The following is a 19,463-nucleotide window of genomic DNA, read 5'->3' as shown; positions in this document are numbered from 1 at the left end:
CGTAAATAATGTAGGGTTAATAACGCCAACAATAAATTATTAACCGCATTATTGTTATTTATTTATTTTTTTACACCATTAATGCCTTTTCCTAGTTTATCCCTTCAAACCATCGGTAGTAGTGGAGGCTGAAAACCAGCCACAGTGTGCCGTATGTTGCCACGACAGAATCCGCATTTGTACCGATCTTGTTCAAATACAGCTTTTAAATGGCTTTTAAAGCGACACCTTCAACACCTTCAGCAGGCAAAGTGTTTACAGAGTTCCACTGTAACAAGAATCTATGAGCTGAAGGACAGCAAGAGGCTACAGTAACAAAGGAGTTGGAATCACTGACTGCATATATGATACATATATGATATATACACTCAATGGGAAAGCATCAAGACTGATACTGTTATGGGGTATTAGGTTGATAATGTGCTCATTTACTCATAAAAATTCACCGATACCAACATTCTGATACTCTGCTTGAACAGAGAAGTGTTTCTGACTCCATGACAGTTGGATCACTTAAACATTTCGCCTTGGTATATTCTCGACAGACCTACACTGTGATTTTAGCACGTTATTAAACACACAATCACACCCGCTTCCCCCGTATGGGTGGAGACACTTAGTCCAGCCAAATGGAGGCAGAAAAACATGACATTTCTCTCCAATGTCCACTTATGCTGACTTTACTCTGTTGGACTGAATAGAATAGTGAGGTAGGAACATTAATACAGTGATTTTGTTACAAAATAGGCTGCAGAGAGACTGTACTGTCCTACCATCGCTGTCTGCTTTAGCATCAGTGCACAGTGTTAGCAGCACTGCTCCCAGCGTTTCTGCTCAGTTCTCGGAGTCCAGTGTGTTATTTTAAATGAACCAGCTTTATTTGAAACTGTTCATAGACAGAGCTGCCTGTAGGGGCTGAGTTTCATGTCACGGACTGTTTTCATACAGTGTTGTCACACAGCTTTCTCTTCACATGATGGTCTATTCAAACGTATGGCGTGAGGCACCAAAGAACAAGACTTTAAAAATCCCACAGTGCATGTCTGGCTTTAGAGGACATTAACTACAGCTCAACCAGTCAAATAAAAGACTCAGAGAAGACATAAACCGATGAGCTTCTCGGATGTGATTCTCGCTGTCACTGTGCTACAGAGACCGTTGTTGAAAGACAGATGAGGAGAAAAACTACAGCTGTACAGAAGTGCTTTCCAGATGTGGAACAAAACCCACTCTTCTCCATTGCAGCGCTACTCGATCCAAGGTAGCGTTAAATAATATAGTAATAAAATAGCACAGCTAGCTAATACACATCATTTAAAATCTGTTAAGGTACATTAGATTCACTTACACTAACAATTACTGAATTCTGAGTAGGTCACTCAGTGTGGTATCAGACTCTGTCTTGGCAAGTACTAAAAATACGTGCTTGGTTTGAAAAACGTTATCGATGCATCCCTAGACTGTATATATTATACAGAGTGATTCAAAAAGATTTATCCGATTTCAAAGCGCCATATTTTTACAACTATGAGGCGTCTAGGAACCAATCACAATCCAATTGAAAGAGGGGGTCATAGAGTTTCTGATTGGCTCCCTTCAGTCTGCGAGGAGATGAGACCCCTGAGCAGAAAGCGTTCTGCGTTCTCCACTTCAATAAGAGTGAATCCGTCATAACTGTGCAGTGTGATTTTCATGGGCAGTGAAGCTCCAACAGCTCAGAGCGTTCGTCGTTGGTTCCACAACACTGGATGATCTCCGAAATCGCACTGAAAGAGCCGTGAGTGCAGCGACACCCGACATGCTCAATCGAGTATGGGGTGAATTTGACTATGGCGTTGATGTTGTCCGTACAGCTGGAGGAGGTTCATATTGAGCACTTATAAAATTACATAATAAACTTTATGCTCAATTAAACCATTTACAGTTTACTGCATTGCTCTGTAATGATTTACAAGAGAAATAAATCATTTTGAAATTAGATGTACCTTTTTGAATCACCCTGTATATGTGCTTTATACACTAATTGGTTTGAACGTGCAGACACTGTTGCTCTCACTTGACGTTGGTAATGAAAACAGGAAAGCGTGTTCACTCTGGAAATCACATGATATTCAGATAAATGTGAAAACTGCATTCACACAATAAAAACATTATTGGGTTTTATTAATTATAAATAAATTATTGGGTGATTGTTTCGCACCAATAACAGAAGAAGCTGTTTGTCATGGAACACTGAATGATCATTTGTAAAAGAAGAGGAAATGAAAAAGACATAATGGCTGGATTAGTTGATTGATTAAATACCAGTTGATACAGTTTATAGAAACTGTTGTCAGTAGAAGCCGTAAAAAGTAAAGTAAATATGGTGGCAAACCTGAGTTGAGCTGAGAGGAAGGCAGTCCAGGGCCCGGAGGCACATGTAGAGGGTGATTTCCCTGGGTTTGATGGGGCACCTGAGTGCTGGGGCTTAGGACAGCTGTGAACAAGTCTTCAACATCCTTTCCTTCCAGCTCTGTGTGAAGAAACTTCAGTTCATACCTTTTTTCACAAAGTATGTGAAATATTTCTCATAATTAACCACAGCTGACAAACTGAAAAACAGCATACCTGGAATTTTATACAGCTTGCTTAAAATGGACTCTGTAAGGTTAAAGAGAGAGAGCATGTAAGGCATCAGACTGCTTTTTAGTATGACTTTAACTCTGACTTTAACAGTGAATTTGAAGAGACCTGGGGCCATACTACAGAAAAAAGTCTTAAGTCTGAGATCATGTCTTATCTGCTTTGTTGTCATGGCAACTTCAGTTAAGACTGAAGTTAGGACAGAAGCTATTACAGAACAACAGTTCTTAAGTCTATAATCTTATCTTATTTCCAAATAAGAAAACTGTATTACAGAAACATCTTAAGTTGCCAAAATATCCTAAATATTTTCTTAACTTTAAGAGTTTTTGTTTTAAACTGCGTTTTTTAAGAACTCAGACGCTGCAGACTCGATCTCCACCGTCCCTCTGATTACCTTCGTCTGTTAATGTTGATGATGAAATATTACAGTGATGGTGGTGAATAATGAGGAGACGGAGCTGAACGTGTGTCTGTTTATTAGGAGGAGTAACGTTAGCGCGCTCGGCTAACGAGTTTGGGAAATGGAGACTGAAACTGAAACGCTCTGATAAACAGCATGAAGCGCTGGCACAGTATTCCTAGCTTTCAGTTTATTGCAATTTCTTTTTATTTGGTCTTTTTACATCAGTAACGGTAGCTAATGTTAGCTGTCTGGCTAACTAACTTGATTACGTGTTTACGTTTCAGCTGGTCGGTTGCTAGGCAACAGACACGACAGTTGACTGTTGACTTCAATCGAATAAGCTGAGGTTTCCTAACTTGACAAAAGATGCTGTAAGATACGATTCTTAAATTAAGGTCAGATTTGCTTCTGTAATACGAATTTGTAAAAAAACCTTATTTTAAGTTGAGAAAAAAAGATAGGAAGATTCTGTAATACAGCCCCTGGTCATTTACTGACCATCTGTGACCATCTTGTCCAGTTCAGGGCTGAGAATGCCGTCCAGTGGCTCTTCCGCTACCTGATGAGGAGCACGACCGGGGTGAGACTGAGAAGAGGCTGAGGCCTCTTCCGCAAGAGGAGCAACGTCCAGTCCAGCTGAGGGGGGGGAAAGAAATCTTAATAGAAATGAAGAGCTGAAGAGCAGGACAAACAAGGTAAAACAAGCTGCACAACAAATATATACATGTATATTTTTCTGTGAAATTAATAATCAAGAAACTAACATCACAGTTCAGACAAATATATATAAATTATACGCTTGACAGAAGACAATTCAAAACTTCAGATTCTTTAACTGAGATCAGTTTTGGGAAACAGAATCAATACAGAAATACAGATTCTAAAAATATAAACAGCTGGTGAATTTCTATAGGAAGTTTCAGTTGGAGCGATTTTCTCTGTCGCTCAGAGGGGTTAAAGCATAATTTTGTCAAAATTTGAAACTCCAATTATAGTTTGGCTTCCTTCTTTCCCATTCTATTTCTGAATCAGAGCTGGTAAATTAAAAATTTTTGTACAGCAACCAGCTATGCTACTAACATGAAACCAAACACTAAACACCTAGTGATGGCCTCGCTATGTTAGCTAGTCATGCAGCCATGGTCAATATAATAAGGCGCAGCAATAATGCAATCAAAGACTGCCTTTTGTTTTGCAGTGTTTAAAAATCCAGCAATACAATTTTCAGATTCTGACCATCATAGGAATGTAAACGATCAATCATTAGCTGACAAAAGCGCTGTTCTACCAGTACTACAGGGTAAAAAGCTAAATTCAAAAAAAGCTTCATTTTATTTTATTTACAAAAAACAATATTTTCTATTTGAATAGGCAGATTTAATGGTTCAAGATTTGAAATGTACACATGAAGGTGCAACAGAAACTTTTGCTAGAGGACGATCATATCAAAAGCCAACATCCGCAAGCGATAAGACCGAGAACTATTTGGTCCATGGTCTCCGAGAGAAAGTGGTGGACGGCAACGGCTTTTGAGAATTACTGAGGTACACTTGGCCTAACCTGCCCCGGTCATGGCACTTATGTTCATTTTACTTGGGCTAGTAATGAGTGCTATGTATAACTTTAGAAAACAATATGGTAATTCCGTAACACTTTACTGTAGGTACGGCAAAGTGCGGCAAAGTCTGTGTCATGTAGTCTTTGTGCGGCAAAGACTACATGACACCGACACAAGCTTGTCATAACAACTGACATAACTTTACATAAATGTTTATAAATGCTTATTCCAAATAGGAGTCATTCAATATAAACGGTATTTTTGCCAATTCTGATCTAAGTAAGCTAAAGTAGCATTTATGATAGATGACGCCTATTGGAATAAGCGCTTACAAACATTTATGCAGAATTATGCCTGTAGTCACAACAAGCTTGTGTCGATGTCATACAGCCTTATGAAGAGCACCCTACAGTAAATTTCCAGTATTTTCATCAATTTGAACTTATTACAGTTGGCAGCTTCTCACTTTCAACAAAAAGCGGGTTTTTATGTACGTATATTAAATATGGTTTTGGGCTTTTTACTTCATATATACCCCGATGTCTGGTTCCAGGTTTCATACAAGGAACGGTTTTTAATATCTTCATGCACTAATACAGAATTCAATTTTAATAAGTGTGCACTTTAGGCCTGGGCGATATCAAAGAATAATTAGCGTGATATTTTCCAGTTCACAATTAATCGATAATAAGCCCCCCCTCCCCCACACGCCTCAAAACAAATACACGGCAGCTTTAACCTACGGTCGTTACAGCAGCGTTTTCTTAATTCATCCAACCACCGAGACACTTAATCTGTACAGAAAATACTGCACACTTTACTCAGTAAACCATGGGGAGACATGGGGAGTTTACCAGAGCTTTTTAAGGTCCCATTAATACTCAGCGTTTTAAGAGTAAAAGCAAATAAAACATTATGTACACATTTTATTAAATACTATTTATTACCTTTTTCTGAGAACACCGGTCACAGACAAGGATCAGAGGAACTTTCTCTCCAGGTTAGAGTTAACTTAGCTGCTCTATGCTAACTTCCAGTCTTTTTAGCTCATTTTTACTGCAGGGAGTTACTCTGAGATGAGCTGAAGTTCCAAAGCACGTTGGCTTTTATTTTCTTAAGTTAAGGTGAAGTTAAGGGGAATCAGTGCGGTAAAGCATTACAGTGCACAGCAGAGAGAAATAATACAGGCAGTTTATAAGCATAAACCTCTCTTAGAAACTGCACACTTCTTAGAGATAAACAACAGTTTCTCATCATGTTTTTAAGCTGTTTAAATGTAAATTAGACCTCTCTATTTTTCTCTTTTACCAAAACAACAATTACTGCCTTTTGGGTTACTTGTCCGTCATCAACGTTATCTGATTACGTCGCCCTATTGCCCAGGCCTGGTGCACATATCAAGCATTTTACAATGGCGTCAAACACGACTCAGCTGATCAGATTTCGGAACCAAACTCTGTTTTCTAACTGACATTTTGATGAATCGTGCACTTGATTTTACGCCTGTTGGTTATCGATTCGTCAACGACTAATGACAGTCTGTTATCTGTCAAAAGAAACCCTAGACTATGATATGTAAATATGACCTTGAAATATATGATGTGGCAAATCAAATCTTTTGTGCTTCACTACCACATTAGTTCTATACAAACAGCTTGAGCTTTGGGTTCTGTTTCAAGTGCTGAAAACTCTTTTTAAAGAGGAACTGATTATAAATCAACTTTGATTGCTTGTCTGGAAAATCTGAAAAACCTTGATCAAAAGTCACATAATACATCGGCCACATGACAGATTTTCATTCTGAACGTGTCTTGATGGCCGTTTTGCGCAGAGTCCAAGGCTGCACCCATGTGCTGGGCTCCTCTATTTAAAGCCAAGGACTCCTGATGCTTTCTACAGAACAGAAGACCCATTCGGCACCAGGCTGTGCAGAAGGAAACCTTGAGAAGGCCACTTCTCACATGGCATTTCTAAAGAGCCTGTCCCCTGTATAACTCATTTTCCTCCTTTAGGCTTTAAGGGCCGTGCTTTTTAGTGCGACATTGAACCATCATTCCATCGTTCCATCATTTACGTTTTATTTGGAAGCAGAGATGTAAAAAGAGAAATTACCGAGTTAAACTACATGAGACTGAATAAACGAAACGTAATAGACTGAGCAGTGAATTAAGTATGTGGGTGAGAAAGGACAGGGAGCTAAACCAAGAAGTCCTTGAATATTTTGGACTGGACTTGCTTTTTAAGGCTTTTACGTCTGCTATGTTTATTAAAACCATATACTGTAGAGAAACTTCCATCCAATTAGTCTCTAAATATTCTACAACTTTGACATTTTTGGGACTTCATGTACTTTAAAAAGGCTGTTTTCATGATTTTGAAGCCATATTTTCATCTAACTACTTTATAAAACTTTATAGGGGAAAAGCTGTTAATTTTAATGTACTTCCATGTAGTGAGATTTCATTCCAAGTCATTATGGACCATTTCTGTTCGTCCATTTGTCAAATTTATTGGTAAAACAGCCACAACATGCTGATCTCAGTACCAAAGGCATTATAGGCATAGACATACCAGCAAAGATCAAGAAAAGCAAATCTTAGAAACTTGTGAAATGGTCTGAAGGACAAAGGAAAATGCAGACATGCAATAACCAAGCTGGAAAAAAAAAACATGATTTGGGCTTTGGGGCTCTTACCAAATGGAGAGGGAGAGCAGTCAACCTGGAAGGGGCAAAAATCAAGACCTACAGGGACCCAAACCAAACACAATGAGTGATCAGACCCAGAAATAAATCAAGAAATGAGACCGAGAGAGAAAGAGAGGAGAGAACATAACCTTCTACGCTGAGTAACTTAAATATGAACCAATGCAGCTCTGGAAATACAATGAACGCTGAATGCTGAATGTAATAAACAAATGCATGGCAGTAAAGAACCCAAAAACAGATGCATCTGAGACTGAGTGAAAGTGAGTGAAAGGCTGAAAATGAGTTCAGCAGGTGAGCTCATTTTAACAGAGCAAGGCTGTGGTGGATAGTTAAGACGATGTGTTCTGTTAATGACTGCCTACCCGACTCCTCCGTCTGTTTGCTCATATCATCAGAAAGCATCCCCAGCAGCTCAGTGTCTGATTTCAGCACCTCGGACAGATCCACCAGAGGCTCCTCTGAACTCCCTGTGAACACAGGCAGGGGAACTGAGCTTGGGTTATGGCTTCTGAGCCAAGTGGACTCTTTACAAGATTGCATAATACTGCTCCTACTCCTCTTAACCATGTTAATCAACATTCTCTGTTACAGCTTCACAAAACTGGAATTTCTTGCACTTCAAATTACAGAATCTAGCAGTTCTTTTACTTATGGCTCGTTGATTGGCAGATTTGTCCACATCAGAATCGTTTTTCTCTTCTCTTTTTCTTTCTCCCTGCCTGTTTTGTCTTTGTTAGTTCTTGCTTTGCTAATTACCCTAATTAACTGTTTGCTTATATGCTATCGATTAACTCCTGTAATGGTTATAAGTGACAAATCGATTTACCAATAGCCTGCTTGTATGTGACATCATGTCACTGCCTTGTCATTGTGCAAACAGAAGATGGGCAGGAAGCGACTTTCTACATCAGAAGCACTGTAACAAGGTAACAAGCTCTCAAAATGCCTGAGGTTTGCGTCATTCATCTCAAATTTATCTAACCGAGAAATCATGAGGAGCTTTTATCGAGTACCAAAAAATGCAAGAAATTGACCAAAGAATGGAGCGGAGTGTTGCATTCTGCACAGTTTATCTGTGGATGTGCACCGCTAATAGATTTAAATCAAAACTACAAGCAGCAGCACCAACATTTAAATCAGTGTTAGTACTTGCGCAAAAGACGGGCGAACGTAAATAATCCTGCCATTCTAAGTTCTCGTTCGAATTTTCCCGTTCCACCTTAAATCATGCAGTAGGTACAGTGTGGCGTCAGCTGTTATAATAACTGCTGCATCATTTAAGGTGGAATGGGAAAATTCACACAGGAAGGCAATTTCAGCCTTGAAAAGTTGCTCCTCTACAATTTTGCAAGCCTTCATCAAGGATGTCTGGAGGACAACGTAGCTGCTTATATCTGCTGCCTCAATAACAGGCAAGTCTTTCAGTTCAGTTAAAAAAAAGGCTCTTCTTCATAACACAAGGAACACATGCTGTGATTTTCTGTTTAGGCAATATTATAAGAGAAGAGCAGAAACAGGAAATCGCATTCAACATATGTTGTGATTTTCAGTTTGTCTTCTAATTTCAAATCAACTAGCTCAGTACGGTCCCGCCTCCAACTCGTCCATTCTGCTTTTCACTTCCTGCTCTCCAGCTGGATTTCACGCATCACTGAATTCACGTGACTGCAAACAACCTACGATGGTCACCTGTGTGCCCTGCTATGTGTGCATTACTCTGGTTGCTGTTTGCATGCACTGTTTATTTTATGTAGGTTTGTTGATGTATTTTTGCTAGATGTGCATTTTGCTTATTTTTCATGTTTACAACAGCAGTTAATACTGTATTTTTTAATATTAAAATATTATCTAAAAGCAATGCTTCTGGCCTTTCACCTCCGTCTCACCCTGATCAAGAGCAACTGACAAGCTAGTCAGAGCAAATAGTGTAATAGATTTGAAAATCTGACATGTTAAGCTTTAACGGTTTGAATATTTCAATCCAGTAAACTCGAAGCGTTCAGACAACTTTTTGCCATAGTATCGTTTTGGTGATCAGCACTGTGATACGACATCTGAAATCAATACTGTAGTCGGAACTCTGCTATCCAGGCAATCCCAGTCTCAACAAAATCTTAAAATTTACGTATGTGTCTGTCTTTTATTTCTCTTTCTCTTACGGGGTCCTGCAGCTTTGCTGGGCAGTGGTGTTGACGCTGTACTGTGTGGAGGGTTAGAGGTCAGTTTCAACAGGCCAGCACCAGCCTGTCTTCTCTCTCTCTCCTCCTCTAACAGCCCAGTGGTCTCCCGTCTGCTCTGCTTGCTCTTGTCCAGAAGGTCCTTTCCAAAGAAAGCCTCCTGTAGAGAAAGGTAACAGTGAACATAATTACAAAATTTTCTAAAGTATAGTATGTCTTCATACACAAAACAAGGAACTGCATTAGGAATCTGCATTTAAAACAGCAATTTAAGCAGGTGATGCTCACCAAGGACTTCTTTTTTCTTAATTTATCTTCCAAATGTAGTCATAGCTAATGCCCACCCACTAGCTTGCTCTCCCTCTACCACATCCACAAGGTGGAGGGATCAGGACTAGCTCATGCTTCCTCTGAGACACATGAAGCTCCACCGCATCTTTTCAAACCGCTCTGTCATTGGAGCTCAACACGCTTGAAGGAGAACACCAACTGCCAATGGAATTAACTGATGCCCTTGTTAGTAAGCATCGTGATGGATGAGAGGGAGGACCATCCTGCCCACCCAGAGGATCGCTGGGGATCAATCTTTCGAAAGGGCCAATGCTTAGACAGCCGACAGGAGCGTAGGCATGTTATCTCCAGAAGAACTAATTCTATCTTAAGGTTATACTTCAACCGTTTCAGAAAGCATAGTTAGGACCTCTTAAAGGAGGAACAGGTAAGATGACACAACCTGTCAAATTTATACTACTATAACACAGTCCCTCCTCATCCCTGTTACTTACTAGTCTAGAAGAAATGTTGCGAGCTCAGCATCAAACTTCACTGCTTCACTCGGCAAGAGCTCAAGTCTCCAGTGGTGGAAAGCAGCGCCAATGCTAACTCTAGCTTTGTTTCTGTTTATTTCACTTCTGTTCTTTGTGGTTTCTTACCAGGAGTAAGTGTGTTACTTCCTTCTCCTCTCATGTGGGACTGATGGCAGAATCGACGCTACCGTGACTCACTATCGCCTCTTGAGGTACAAAATGGTATTTTGAGACCAGGTGGGCTGGAGTTTGCTCGTTAGCATGTAACTTTAGTAGATATCTCTGCAGCACGATGCATAGATGTTTTTGACATAACATCAAAACTGTTATTTCTTCTTACTCTGTTGATAATTTTAGTAATTTTGGAAAGTTTTCAACTAAAAATCTCACAGATTGCTCCTTTGAGTGTTTAGGGATTAAAGAGATGGTTGATATAGATCCTTAACAGCCTTGCTCTATAATAATACTTAATAACTATGTGTTCAGCTATGTGAATAAGGCTCCCCCCCATACAGCACTCAGATCTCATTTATTTGTATATCACTGCAAAAACCTTTTAACTCCATTATTTTCAGTTTTTATTATTTGAAAACATTAAATAATGTAAACATTTCAAGATAAATGGACCAACAGACATTTTTAAAGTATTTCTTTTAAAGAAATAAAAATATAAAGTTACTGTTTTGTACATGCAAGATTTTCTTATGACAGTTATGATATCTATATGAATATCAGACTCCATACATACATACATCTTTTATTCTCATTAAGTTCTCCCAGGTTGGCTGCGCATTCAGTAAAATGCATACTGAATTAAGTACCCAGAGTGTGTGACGTAATGGTCTTGCAACCCACATGAAGCTTCCGGTCAGAAAGCTGAAGCTTCTCAATGAAGTTCATGAGTCATCCAGTCTCAAACACTTCAGTCCCGTCCCACAGGACACACCGGTCATCAAAACAAGCGGCTGGCCACAGATGTGGTTTACCAGAGGCGGTGAGAGGAAAAAGCAGGGAAACACTCTCCTGCTGCTGTATCTCTGCTCTCCTGCTCCGCCATCTTGCCTCTGCTCGGTTTGCAGCCCAGGGAGGAGGTTTCAGCCGTGCGTGCTGAAGGCAGACGTTAAAAGCCTTGGTTTTCAATAATTGATAAAAAGGGGCCCCCGCTGAGTGGCAGCAGCCGTTAGGTACGACTCCCTGCTTCGGCGACTTAGCACTGACAGCTAGTGTTAGCTTAATGCACCTCACATTTTTTGCTGCTTGCTTAGCGGCTATGTTCCCACTTTCCTCAGACTTCCCACAAGCCTGGCTTTCAAAGGGCGCATATTCCACATTTCTGTCATTTTATTTCACGGTATGATTATTATTATTATTATTTACTTGTCTTAAGTAAGTAATAATTACTTAAGTCCACTTACATAATTGTGATTTTTTTTGGTCATAAAACATTAAACAGTCATCATTCATTTTTACATGATAATTTCCAACGTCTCCTTATACCTAAGAATTAAGCCGGCTGGTTTCGGTATGTGCCTTTACAACATATGTAATATATCGCAGTTTTCGGAAGAAAACCTCGTATCTACATTTTTGTCATTTTTCAGCTTTTGACAATTTGAAAATGCCTGTTTTCCTTTACTTTGTGTGTAAATTTCATGATGAATAGACCAAAAGACGCGGTCCAAAATGACTTGGAAAAAATTCTGGTTCCATTGACTCACATTAAAAACAAAGTAGGTTTTTTCCTTCTCCTGTAAAGTTACCATTTTGGAGATACGAGGTTTTCTTCCAAAAACAGCAATATGTAAATATGTCTATGTAGATATATGTAAATACTCATTCTGATTGGCTGCCCTGAACTGTACAGTTTAATCTTCCACTTAAATAACTCGCTATAGACTGGCCGCAGTAACAACACTCCATAACACTTCAACAAAAAAGGGGTGGGGCTAAACTGCTCTAGACTCAATGGGCCACCATTGATTATTGGGGTAGCAGCTGTGACATCACAACCATTATGAATTCAAAACATGGGTTTAGCTTTCATACATGGCCTATTCAGAAATTTTCAGTGTTTAAACAGTCCATTAAACTAAAATAAAATTATTTAAAAAATAAAAAGCGTTTTTTCCCCATAATGCGGGGTCTTTACTTCATTCTTATGACATTCTTATGAGAACGCCGAGGACTCATCAGGTACGAGTCAGGCTCGGCTTAAGTTTTCAGCCGACCATTTACAAAGCAAACAGCACCAACGTAGAGGAGGGCTATGGAGGAATAACGTCATCCCCCGTTTCCCTGTGGAGCCCACGTGTCAGGCTCTATTAGACGAGTGAGCGCCCGAGCCGTGCTTTGTCTCAGGTTATCTTTAGCGGTTGCCTAGCAATACCCTCGGCCTTCGGAACCCTTGCATGAGGTTAGAGGAGCGAGTGTGAAGGTTGTGTGTGTGTTTTAAGGCTGATACAATTCCACAATGCTGAAGGAGGAGTTTCATTCTCATTCATCTGACTAAAATACAAGGTCACTAATAAACAAATCAAAGAATGTGGGGAAACTGGGGCTGATAACCGTTCATAATCAATGAATCTATCGACTATTACTTATTTAACTCACTTGTCTAAAATTAAACCTCTTTTTCATACTAGGGCAGCAACTATCAAAATTTTTTATTTTTGAATATTCTGTCGAATACGGTTTCAAATATTTGAATATTCTATATCAATAAGAAAAGCTGAAGACATTTTTCACTTTAACGACTGAATGGAAAACATGGTTGTTATTAGTTGCATTGATTATTATTATTATTATTATGCTTAAAATTAGATTTATTTATTTTGCTTTTTAATAAATGTTCCTATTTAAATCAATTTTTCTGTCTGCCCTGCGATGAACTGGCGACCTGTCCAGGGTGTATCCTGCCTTCCGCCCAATGACAGCTGGGATAGGCTCCAGCACCCCACCGCGACCCAGAAGGATAAGCGGTTTAGATGATGTATGTATACATTTTCCTAGTATTAAATTAGCATTAAAATGCTAAACTGGGGATCCTGCCCAATCTGAGAGCCCCGTAAGGGTGGCTGGCTCAACAGTGAGTGGAGAGGAAAAGCAGAGGAAACAGCATCTTTCCAACCATCGTCTTAAAAATGCAAACTTTCTGGTCCCGTTAGCGAACTGGGGAGCGAACACGATTTTTAAACTGCTCAAAGCCGCTTTATACTGGATATGCGTAAAACTAAGTTACGTCGGCTTTCAGTTTGAGTCATTTTACTTAGGCTTTCCTACCAAGCATTGGGTGAAGTGGTGTAAAACACACTGTGAATGGAAACACACTATCTGGAGTGATGAATCTGACAGTATGATGGATGAACCTAGGTGTGGCAGACGCAGAAGAATAGGGCCTGTCTGAATGCAGAGTGTCAACTGTAAAGTTTGGCTGAGGAGGAATAATTGTCTATTTTTTATGTTTTGGCCTCTCAGATCCAGTGAAAGGAAATCCTTACGCTACAGTATATAATGACGTTCTTTATAGTTGCACGCATCCAACTTTGTGGAGATACTTTTAAGGAAGCCCCTCTCCTGTTTCAGCATGACAATGCCCCCCCCCCCCATATCCAAAACAAGCTCCATAAACATTTTGGAGTGGAAGAGCTTGGCTGGCCTGCACAGAGCCCTGTTCTCAGTCTCATCCAACACTTTGGGAATGAACCGAAAAGACAACAGAGGTGAATCCCTGCAGCCATGTTCCAAAATCTAGTGAAAAGCTTATCTTATAAAGTTGACGCTGTTAAAGCAGCAAAGGGGGACCAACTCATTTTAATACCAACAGATTTGGAATGAGATGTTGGGTGTCCACATACTGTTGGCCATTTAGTGTGAGCTTGCTGCAATTAGACAAGAGTTTCATAAGCCCTGCCAAATAGTGTCCATACCTGTAGATATGTGGGAAATGCCTCCTCCAGTTTGGTCTTCTTCTTCCTGTAGCGTTTGCGAACTTTCACCTCAGGGTTTTCAGGGAATTCGGACACAGGAGGTTTCTCATCCACCGGAGTGTCAGGCATCGGATCACCCCAGCCTATCAAGACAATAAAACAAATATTCACCACGATGATCTTAACAAGAACAGATGCAGGCCATGCTGCAAATTTCTCATGTGATAGGCCTTAATATTTTTCATATAAATGAAATAAGTTCAAATGAAGAGAAGCTGGGAAGAAGTACATCAGTAAGAGCATCAATACAGACCCTAGAGGGCCAACTTCAATCTCAAAAACACACACAAAAACAAAATAAACAGTGAGGACTGAATTTAACCTTAAATCAAATATCAGGAGCATATTAAATTTTCTTGTACGGGCCGTTCTCATCACAGCCTGCTTTGGCCTTGAGCTACGCATAGTGTCAGGGAAAGGTCAGCCACAAACCTGCGTAGTCTGGATTTTTTCACTAGTGTTTCTCACCCCAGGCTGTACTGTAGCCCTATATCACGCATTCACACTCGTGCCTCAAAGCATCGGGTGGGGTAACATTCATATCTGACAACCCTGTCAGGACAGTTAGAATTTTACTGTCTCTACCTCTCCTGGGGTCAAACTTCTCCTGTGCTTTAGGCAGGCCTGTCACAACTATTACATAATAGCCTGATAGCAGCTACGAGTTGACCACAATTATTTTCCACAGTTGTTGGTTTTCACAGCCAACAACTGTGACATCAGAGGGCGGCAGCAAGTAATGCTTGTTTATTTGATATCTGTTACTAACTTCAGAGGGAGGCAGATAAAGTTTGTTTATTTGATGTCTGTTAATAACGCCTTTAGAGGGCAGTGTTGAGTAATACTTGTTTATTGGATGTCTAATAATAGTGCCTTTAGAGGGCAGTGTTGAGTAATATTTGTTTATTTGATGTCTGTTAATAGTGCCTTTAGAGGGCAGTGTTGAGTAATGTTTGTTTATTTGATGTCTGTTAATAACGCCTTTAGAGGGCAGTGTTGAGTAATACTTGTTTATTTCATGTCTGTTAATAACGCCTTTAGAGGGCAGTGTTGAGTAATGTTTGTTTATTTGATTTTTAATAACGTCAGAGGGAGGCAGTGAGTAATATGTTTATTTGATGTCTGTTAATAACACCTTTAGAGGGCAGCGTTGAGTAATGTTTGTTTATTTGATATTTGTTTACACCTTTATAGGGCGGCAGTTTGTTTATGAGATGTTTGTTTTATCTATAAATATAAGGACTGATTTGTAATGTCATTTGAGAGCATTTGCTGTAAAAAGCTGCTGGATGCAGGCAGGAATGAGAACGATAATTATACAATGATTTGATGGTAAATTCTTATTCTCCTTTTAAAATTGTAAACCTGATCTGAAACCTACCTACCTTCATTATTAGGATATTGTTTTGTGTTTTTTTCTCTAACAGAATGGTTGAGATTTTGTTGATGACTACTTTTTCATAAATGCATTTGGTGCAGGCTTGTAATTTTGTGATTTTCAAACCACTACAGCAGCATGGCAAAGTCTCTGAAACTCCACAATTTGGAAATTTCAACATCTCATGGCTCATGGCAAGGCCTACATTTCATGAAGAAAGTCAGAGTCTGCAGGCAGTGAAAGGTATGCAGTGACTTGCTTTAGCTGAAGCCAATATCTGGCCTCTTTTCACAGGAGAAATGATGAAGGGCCCAATCTGCCAGAGGCTACAGTCACTGCTAGCTCGCTGTAGAGAGTCTCATCTTGAGCACTTTTATTTTTTCTTTCAGCCAGAGGCTGAAGGACTCTTCACATCTCTGTCAGCCAAGAATTTTTAGGCATTGCTAAAATTTACTGAGCCACACTCACCTTCGTCTTTGCCCTGTTGAGTCTCGGAGACAGAGCCGGTAGAGTCTTTTCTGCCCAGGGCAGGTTTGGCTTTGCCTGGACCCGTCCGGTTCCTCTGCCTGACCATGAAGCCTCCGATACCTGTGGACAGGTGGGATCCATTTTAGCACACCAGCAAAGCCTTGACTCATATGGTAAGGACAGGACATAAAACAAGCACTGTTGAATTTGTTCAGTTATACAGAAGACGACAGTGATAGACATCCATATTTTGGACAGATTGTCCAAAAAAAAAAATCCAATATGTGCTGCTAGCTACATCCAAGCTGATCTCCTTAACAGCACACAGCCTGTCTGGCTCAGACTGTGTGTTAAGCAGGAATACAGCAGTAGTACTGCTGTGCTGTTTCACACTTCACTGCAGCTGTCTCCTCCAATCAGATGCTTCCTCTCACCGGGCCGGTAGGGCTTCCTTTTCCTCTTCTTGCAGGTCTCGGCTCCTTTGGACTCATCTTCTGCCACCGTCTCTCTCTCTGGGCTGGAGTCGGACTTCCCCTCTCCGTCTACCAGCTCCCCTTCTGCTGGAAAACGCACATATGAAGAAGTTAGACAAACATACAGAGCCTTGTGGGAGAGCAGAGAGAAGCTTTTGTCTATTTTTAAATGCACATAAATTTCATAGAAATAAAAAAAAGCCTAAATATCGCAAAAACGTTTAACCCTCAAAGACCCAAGCACTGATGACATAAAAACCATATCGCTTTTCATTTTTTCTTTTGAGGTGGATTTAAGGAAAATTCCAAGCATGAGTTTTAAAGGTTATACTTTTTTGTCCTTATGATTCTCTTTATGAAGTTAAAACTCATCCATCCAATCTATCTGGTAAAATTGTTGGGCCCATTGATTATAATGGAGTAAATGGGGCCACTGTATCAATAATGCTGATCGCCCACAGTTGCATTTTTTCAACATTCACAAAAATTGCCTCAAATTTGCATATGTACAGCTTTTATCTGTTGTTGTAGTTTTTTAATCACTAAACATGTTAGAAATGAAGAAAAAAATAAGAAAAAAGATCACAGCTCAAATACTTGCTTTGGTTTTGGCATAATATTAAATTAGAATATAACTTCTTTTTCCCACCACAATGCTATGATACAGTTTAGAGTGTGAAGTGTTGGGAAATGTAGTTTTAGTGATGTTTTAGGGACACAGACATAGAGTGCTTTAAAAGTTTGCTGCAATTTTGCAGCAGCTGGTTTTTCAATGAAAAAAGAAACATGAAAAACGGTGATGGAAAACTGATTTTTCAAATAAGCGTTGACACAGTGGGAAATAAAGTGTTTCTACATCGGCTGCTGAGTATCAGCTAAGTATGTCAAATTAGTGCACAGCCAATGGTGCCGTTACTACTTGAAAATACTATTTAATACAGTTTTATGTAAACTGAGATGCAGCCACTAACACTCCGTCTGGACTGACGTTTCCAGTTCTTTGGTGGGAAATGGCAAAGTGGGACAGCAACGTCAGCCTTCATTAAATGGGCCACTACCCGCTCTGCGTCTCTGAACTGTTTGGGCTGAAGCCATGTGCAGCTGAGAAGAGGGCAAAACTGCTATACGGAGAGGTAATAAAGTTTCAAGAGCAAGACTCTCGTCTAGCGCTGTATGGTGTAGTTAATGGAAACTAATTAATTCACAATTTTTTGCCACATTTTTGGAAATTTGCACAAATTTGCGAAACCCTGCTATCGGGACAATGTCACAATGCATCCTTATTTAATATATTTAATATTATATAATACATAAATCCCACGATCACACCTCACAATGCACAGCAAGGAAAGGCCGGCCAAAAGTTTGGAAGTAACATCAACTTTGCAAAATTTATTTTTCAAGGAAAAGTGTTTATTAATCCAGACCAGACAGGTTTGTTTCTAAATATGAAGCACCAGTGTGTGCAGTAAGTGATTATTAATGAATTTAGTGCCTACAGTTTCAGATCCACCTGATTCCCCCATTTTGATGATCTAACATATTTAAACTTTAAGGAGCAAATAATGTTAACTTGTCACTGGATGAAGATGAATGGGAGAGAATATGTCAAAACTTTAACATAATGTCTAGAGACCTTAGAGTACGTCTTACACAATTTAAGATTCTGCATCGGGTCCACTGGACCCCTACCGGACTGCATAAGCTTGGTTTAAAGGAAACAGTTGAGTGCTGGCATTTTGAGTCTGAGGAGGGGGGCTTTATTCATGCTATGTGGCGCTGCCCTAGAGTTCAGGACTTTTGGATGGCGCTTTATGGTTTTATTTGTTAAGCATTAGGTAGCCCAATTCCTTTTTGCCCAAGACTTTTTGTCTTAGGAGAACACTTGGTGCTAAAAACCAGGGACAAGTATTTAAAGATTTGGATTCAAACCAGTTTAAGGATTGGTAGGCAAATCCTTAGGAAGTGGAGGGAAGCAAAGATGGGCAAAGTAGCTGCACATTAACAACTGTCATTTAAATTGTTTGGGTGTTTAAAAGTGTACAGCTGTAAATGGCGAAAATATTTAAGATTTATAGAGAGTTCTTAAAGATGAGTACTGTAGTGTGACGCACCTTTGTTGCTGTATTTTTTTTAATTAATTAAATTTTTTAAGACCTGTGTATCTATGGTTATCTGTATGCTGTAACATTTACTTGAGATTTTTATTTGTTTATTTTTATGATACAGAGCCTTGTACTGCACTGGATTAGGTCAGGTCATGAATGTAGTACCGACACAGTTGGGTTGAGTAGGGGAAGGGTAAAGGGTGTCATGTTGTAGCAAAAATACAAATACATGTGGTTTTGTATTAACCTAAGACAAAAAAAAAATCAAATGAAACTGTTAATCATTAAAAAAAAGAGCAAATAATGTTAACTCAACTTTTTGTGTTACATCAGAAGTGTGGAAAGAACTCATTTTAAAAATACACCACACTGACATAACTGTAAAATATGAATAAAGTTTGAAAAACAAAAATAAAAAAATAAAGTTAAAAAAAAAATAATAATAAAATAAAATAAAAAAAATATATATAAAAAAGTACCTCTGCTGTCCTCTAAGTCTGCATCCCTAGACAGCTCAGTCTGGGGGTCCGGCGGTGTCTGCAGCACAGCCACGCTGTTCTGGTTGATGATCTTCAGCTTGAGTTTGGGTTTGGGTCTCCTGCGTCTGGAGGCAGTGTTTGCCAGGCTCTGGAGCTGAGAAAGGCCCGACTCTGTGAGACACACACCGTCCTGGGTGTACGTCCGCGTCAGTTCTGTAGAGAAAAACGTGAGCGGACCTTCAGTAGAGCCTTGGGGAACCTCGTCGGGACAATTAAGAGGTTTGTGGTCATTTTA

At 39.6% G+C, this 19,463-nt stretch overlaps 1 protein-coding gene across 3 annotated transcripts in view; it reads right to left on the bottom strand.

Annotated features, from left to right (window-relative positions):
• Positions 1-19,463, bottom strand: part of kmt2cb (lysine (K)-specific methyltransferase 2Cb) — a 151,759-nt gene that overhangs the window by 33,234 nt on the left and 99,062 nt on the right. For 2 of the 3 annotated variants that reach the window (XM_036597087.1, XM_036597089.1), the window contains exons 23-32: positions 19,169-19,381; positions 16,543-16,668; positions 16,109-16,228; positions 14,203-14,345; positions 9,453-9,630; positions 7,656-7,760; positions 7,282-7,329; positions 3,527-3,664; positions 2,608-2,640; positions 2,375-2,512 (exon numbers count right to left, since the gene is read on the bottom strand). In XM_036597087.1, coding sequence (XP_036452980.1) covers positions 2,375-2,512; positions 2,608-2,640; positions 3,527-3,664; positions 7,282-7,329; positions 7,656-7,760; positions 9,453-9,630; positions 14,203-14,345; positions 16,109-16,228; positions 16,543-16,668; positions 19,169-19,381 — 1,242 coding nt within the window. The remainder of the gene's footprint in view (positions 1-2,374; positions 2,513-2,607; positions 2,641-3,526; positions 3,665-7,281; positions 7,330-7,655; positions 7,761-9,452; positions 9,631-14,202; positions 14,346-16,108; positions 16,229-16,542; positions 16,669-19,168; positions 19,382-19,463) is intronic. The other variant, XM_036597088.1, reaches the window with a different exon arrangement.

Source organism: Colossoma macropomum, unplaced genomic scaffold, assembly GCF_904425465.1.
Source record: "Colossoma macropomum unplaced genomic scaffold, Colossoma_macropomum, whole genome shotgun sequence".
Classification (NCBI taxonomy): Eukaryota; Metazoa; Chordata; class Actinopteri; order Characiformes; family Serrasalmidae; genus Colossoma; species Colossoma macropomum.
This window is presented reverse-complemented; position numbering and strand designations above follow the sequence as displayed.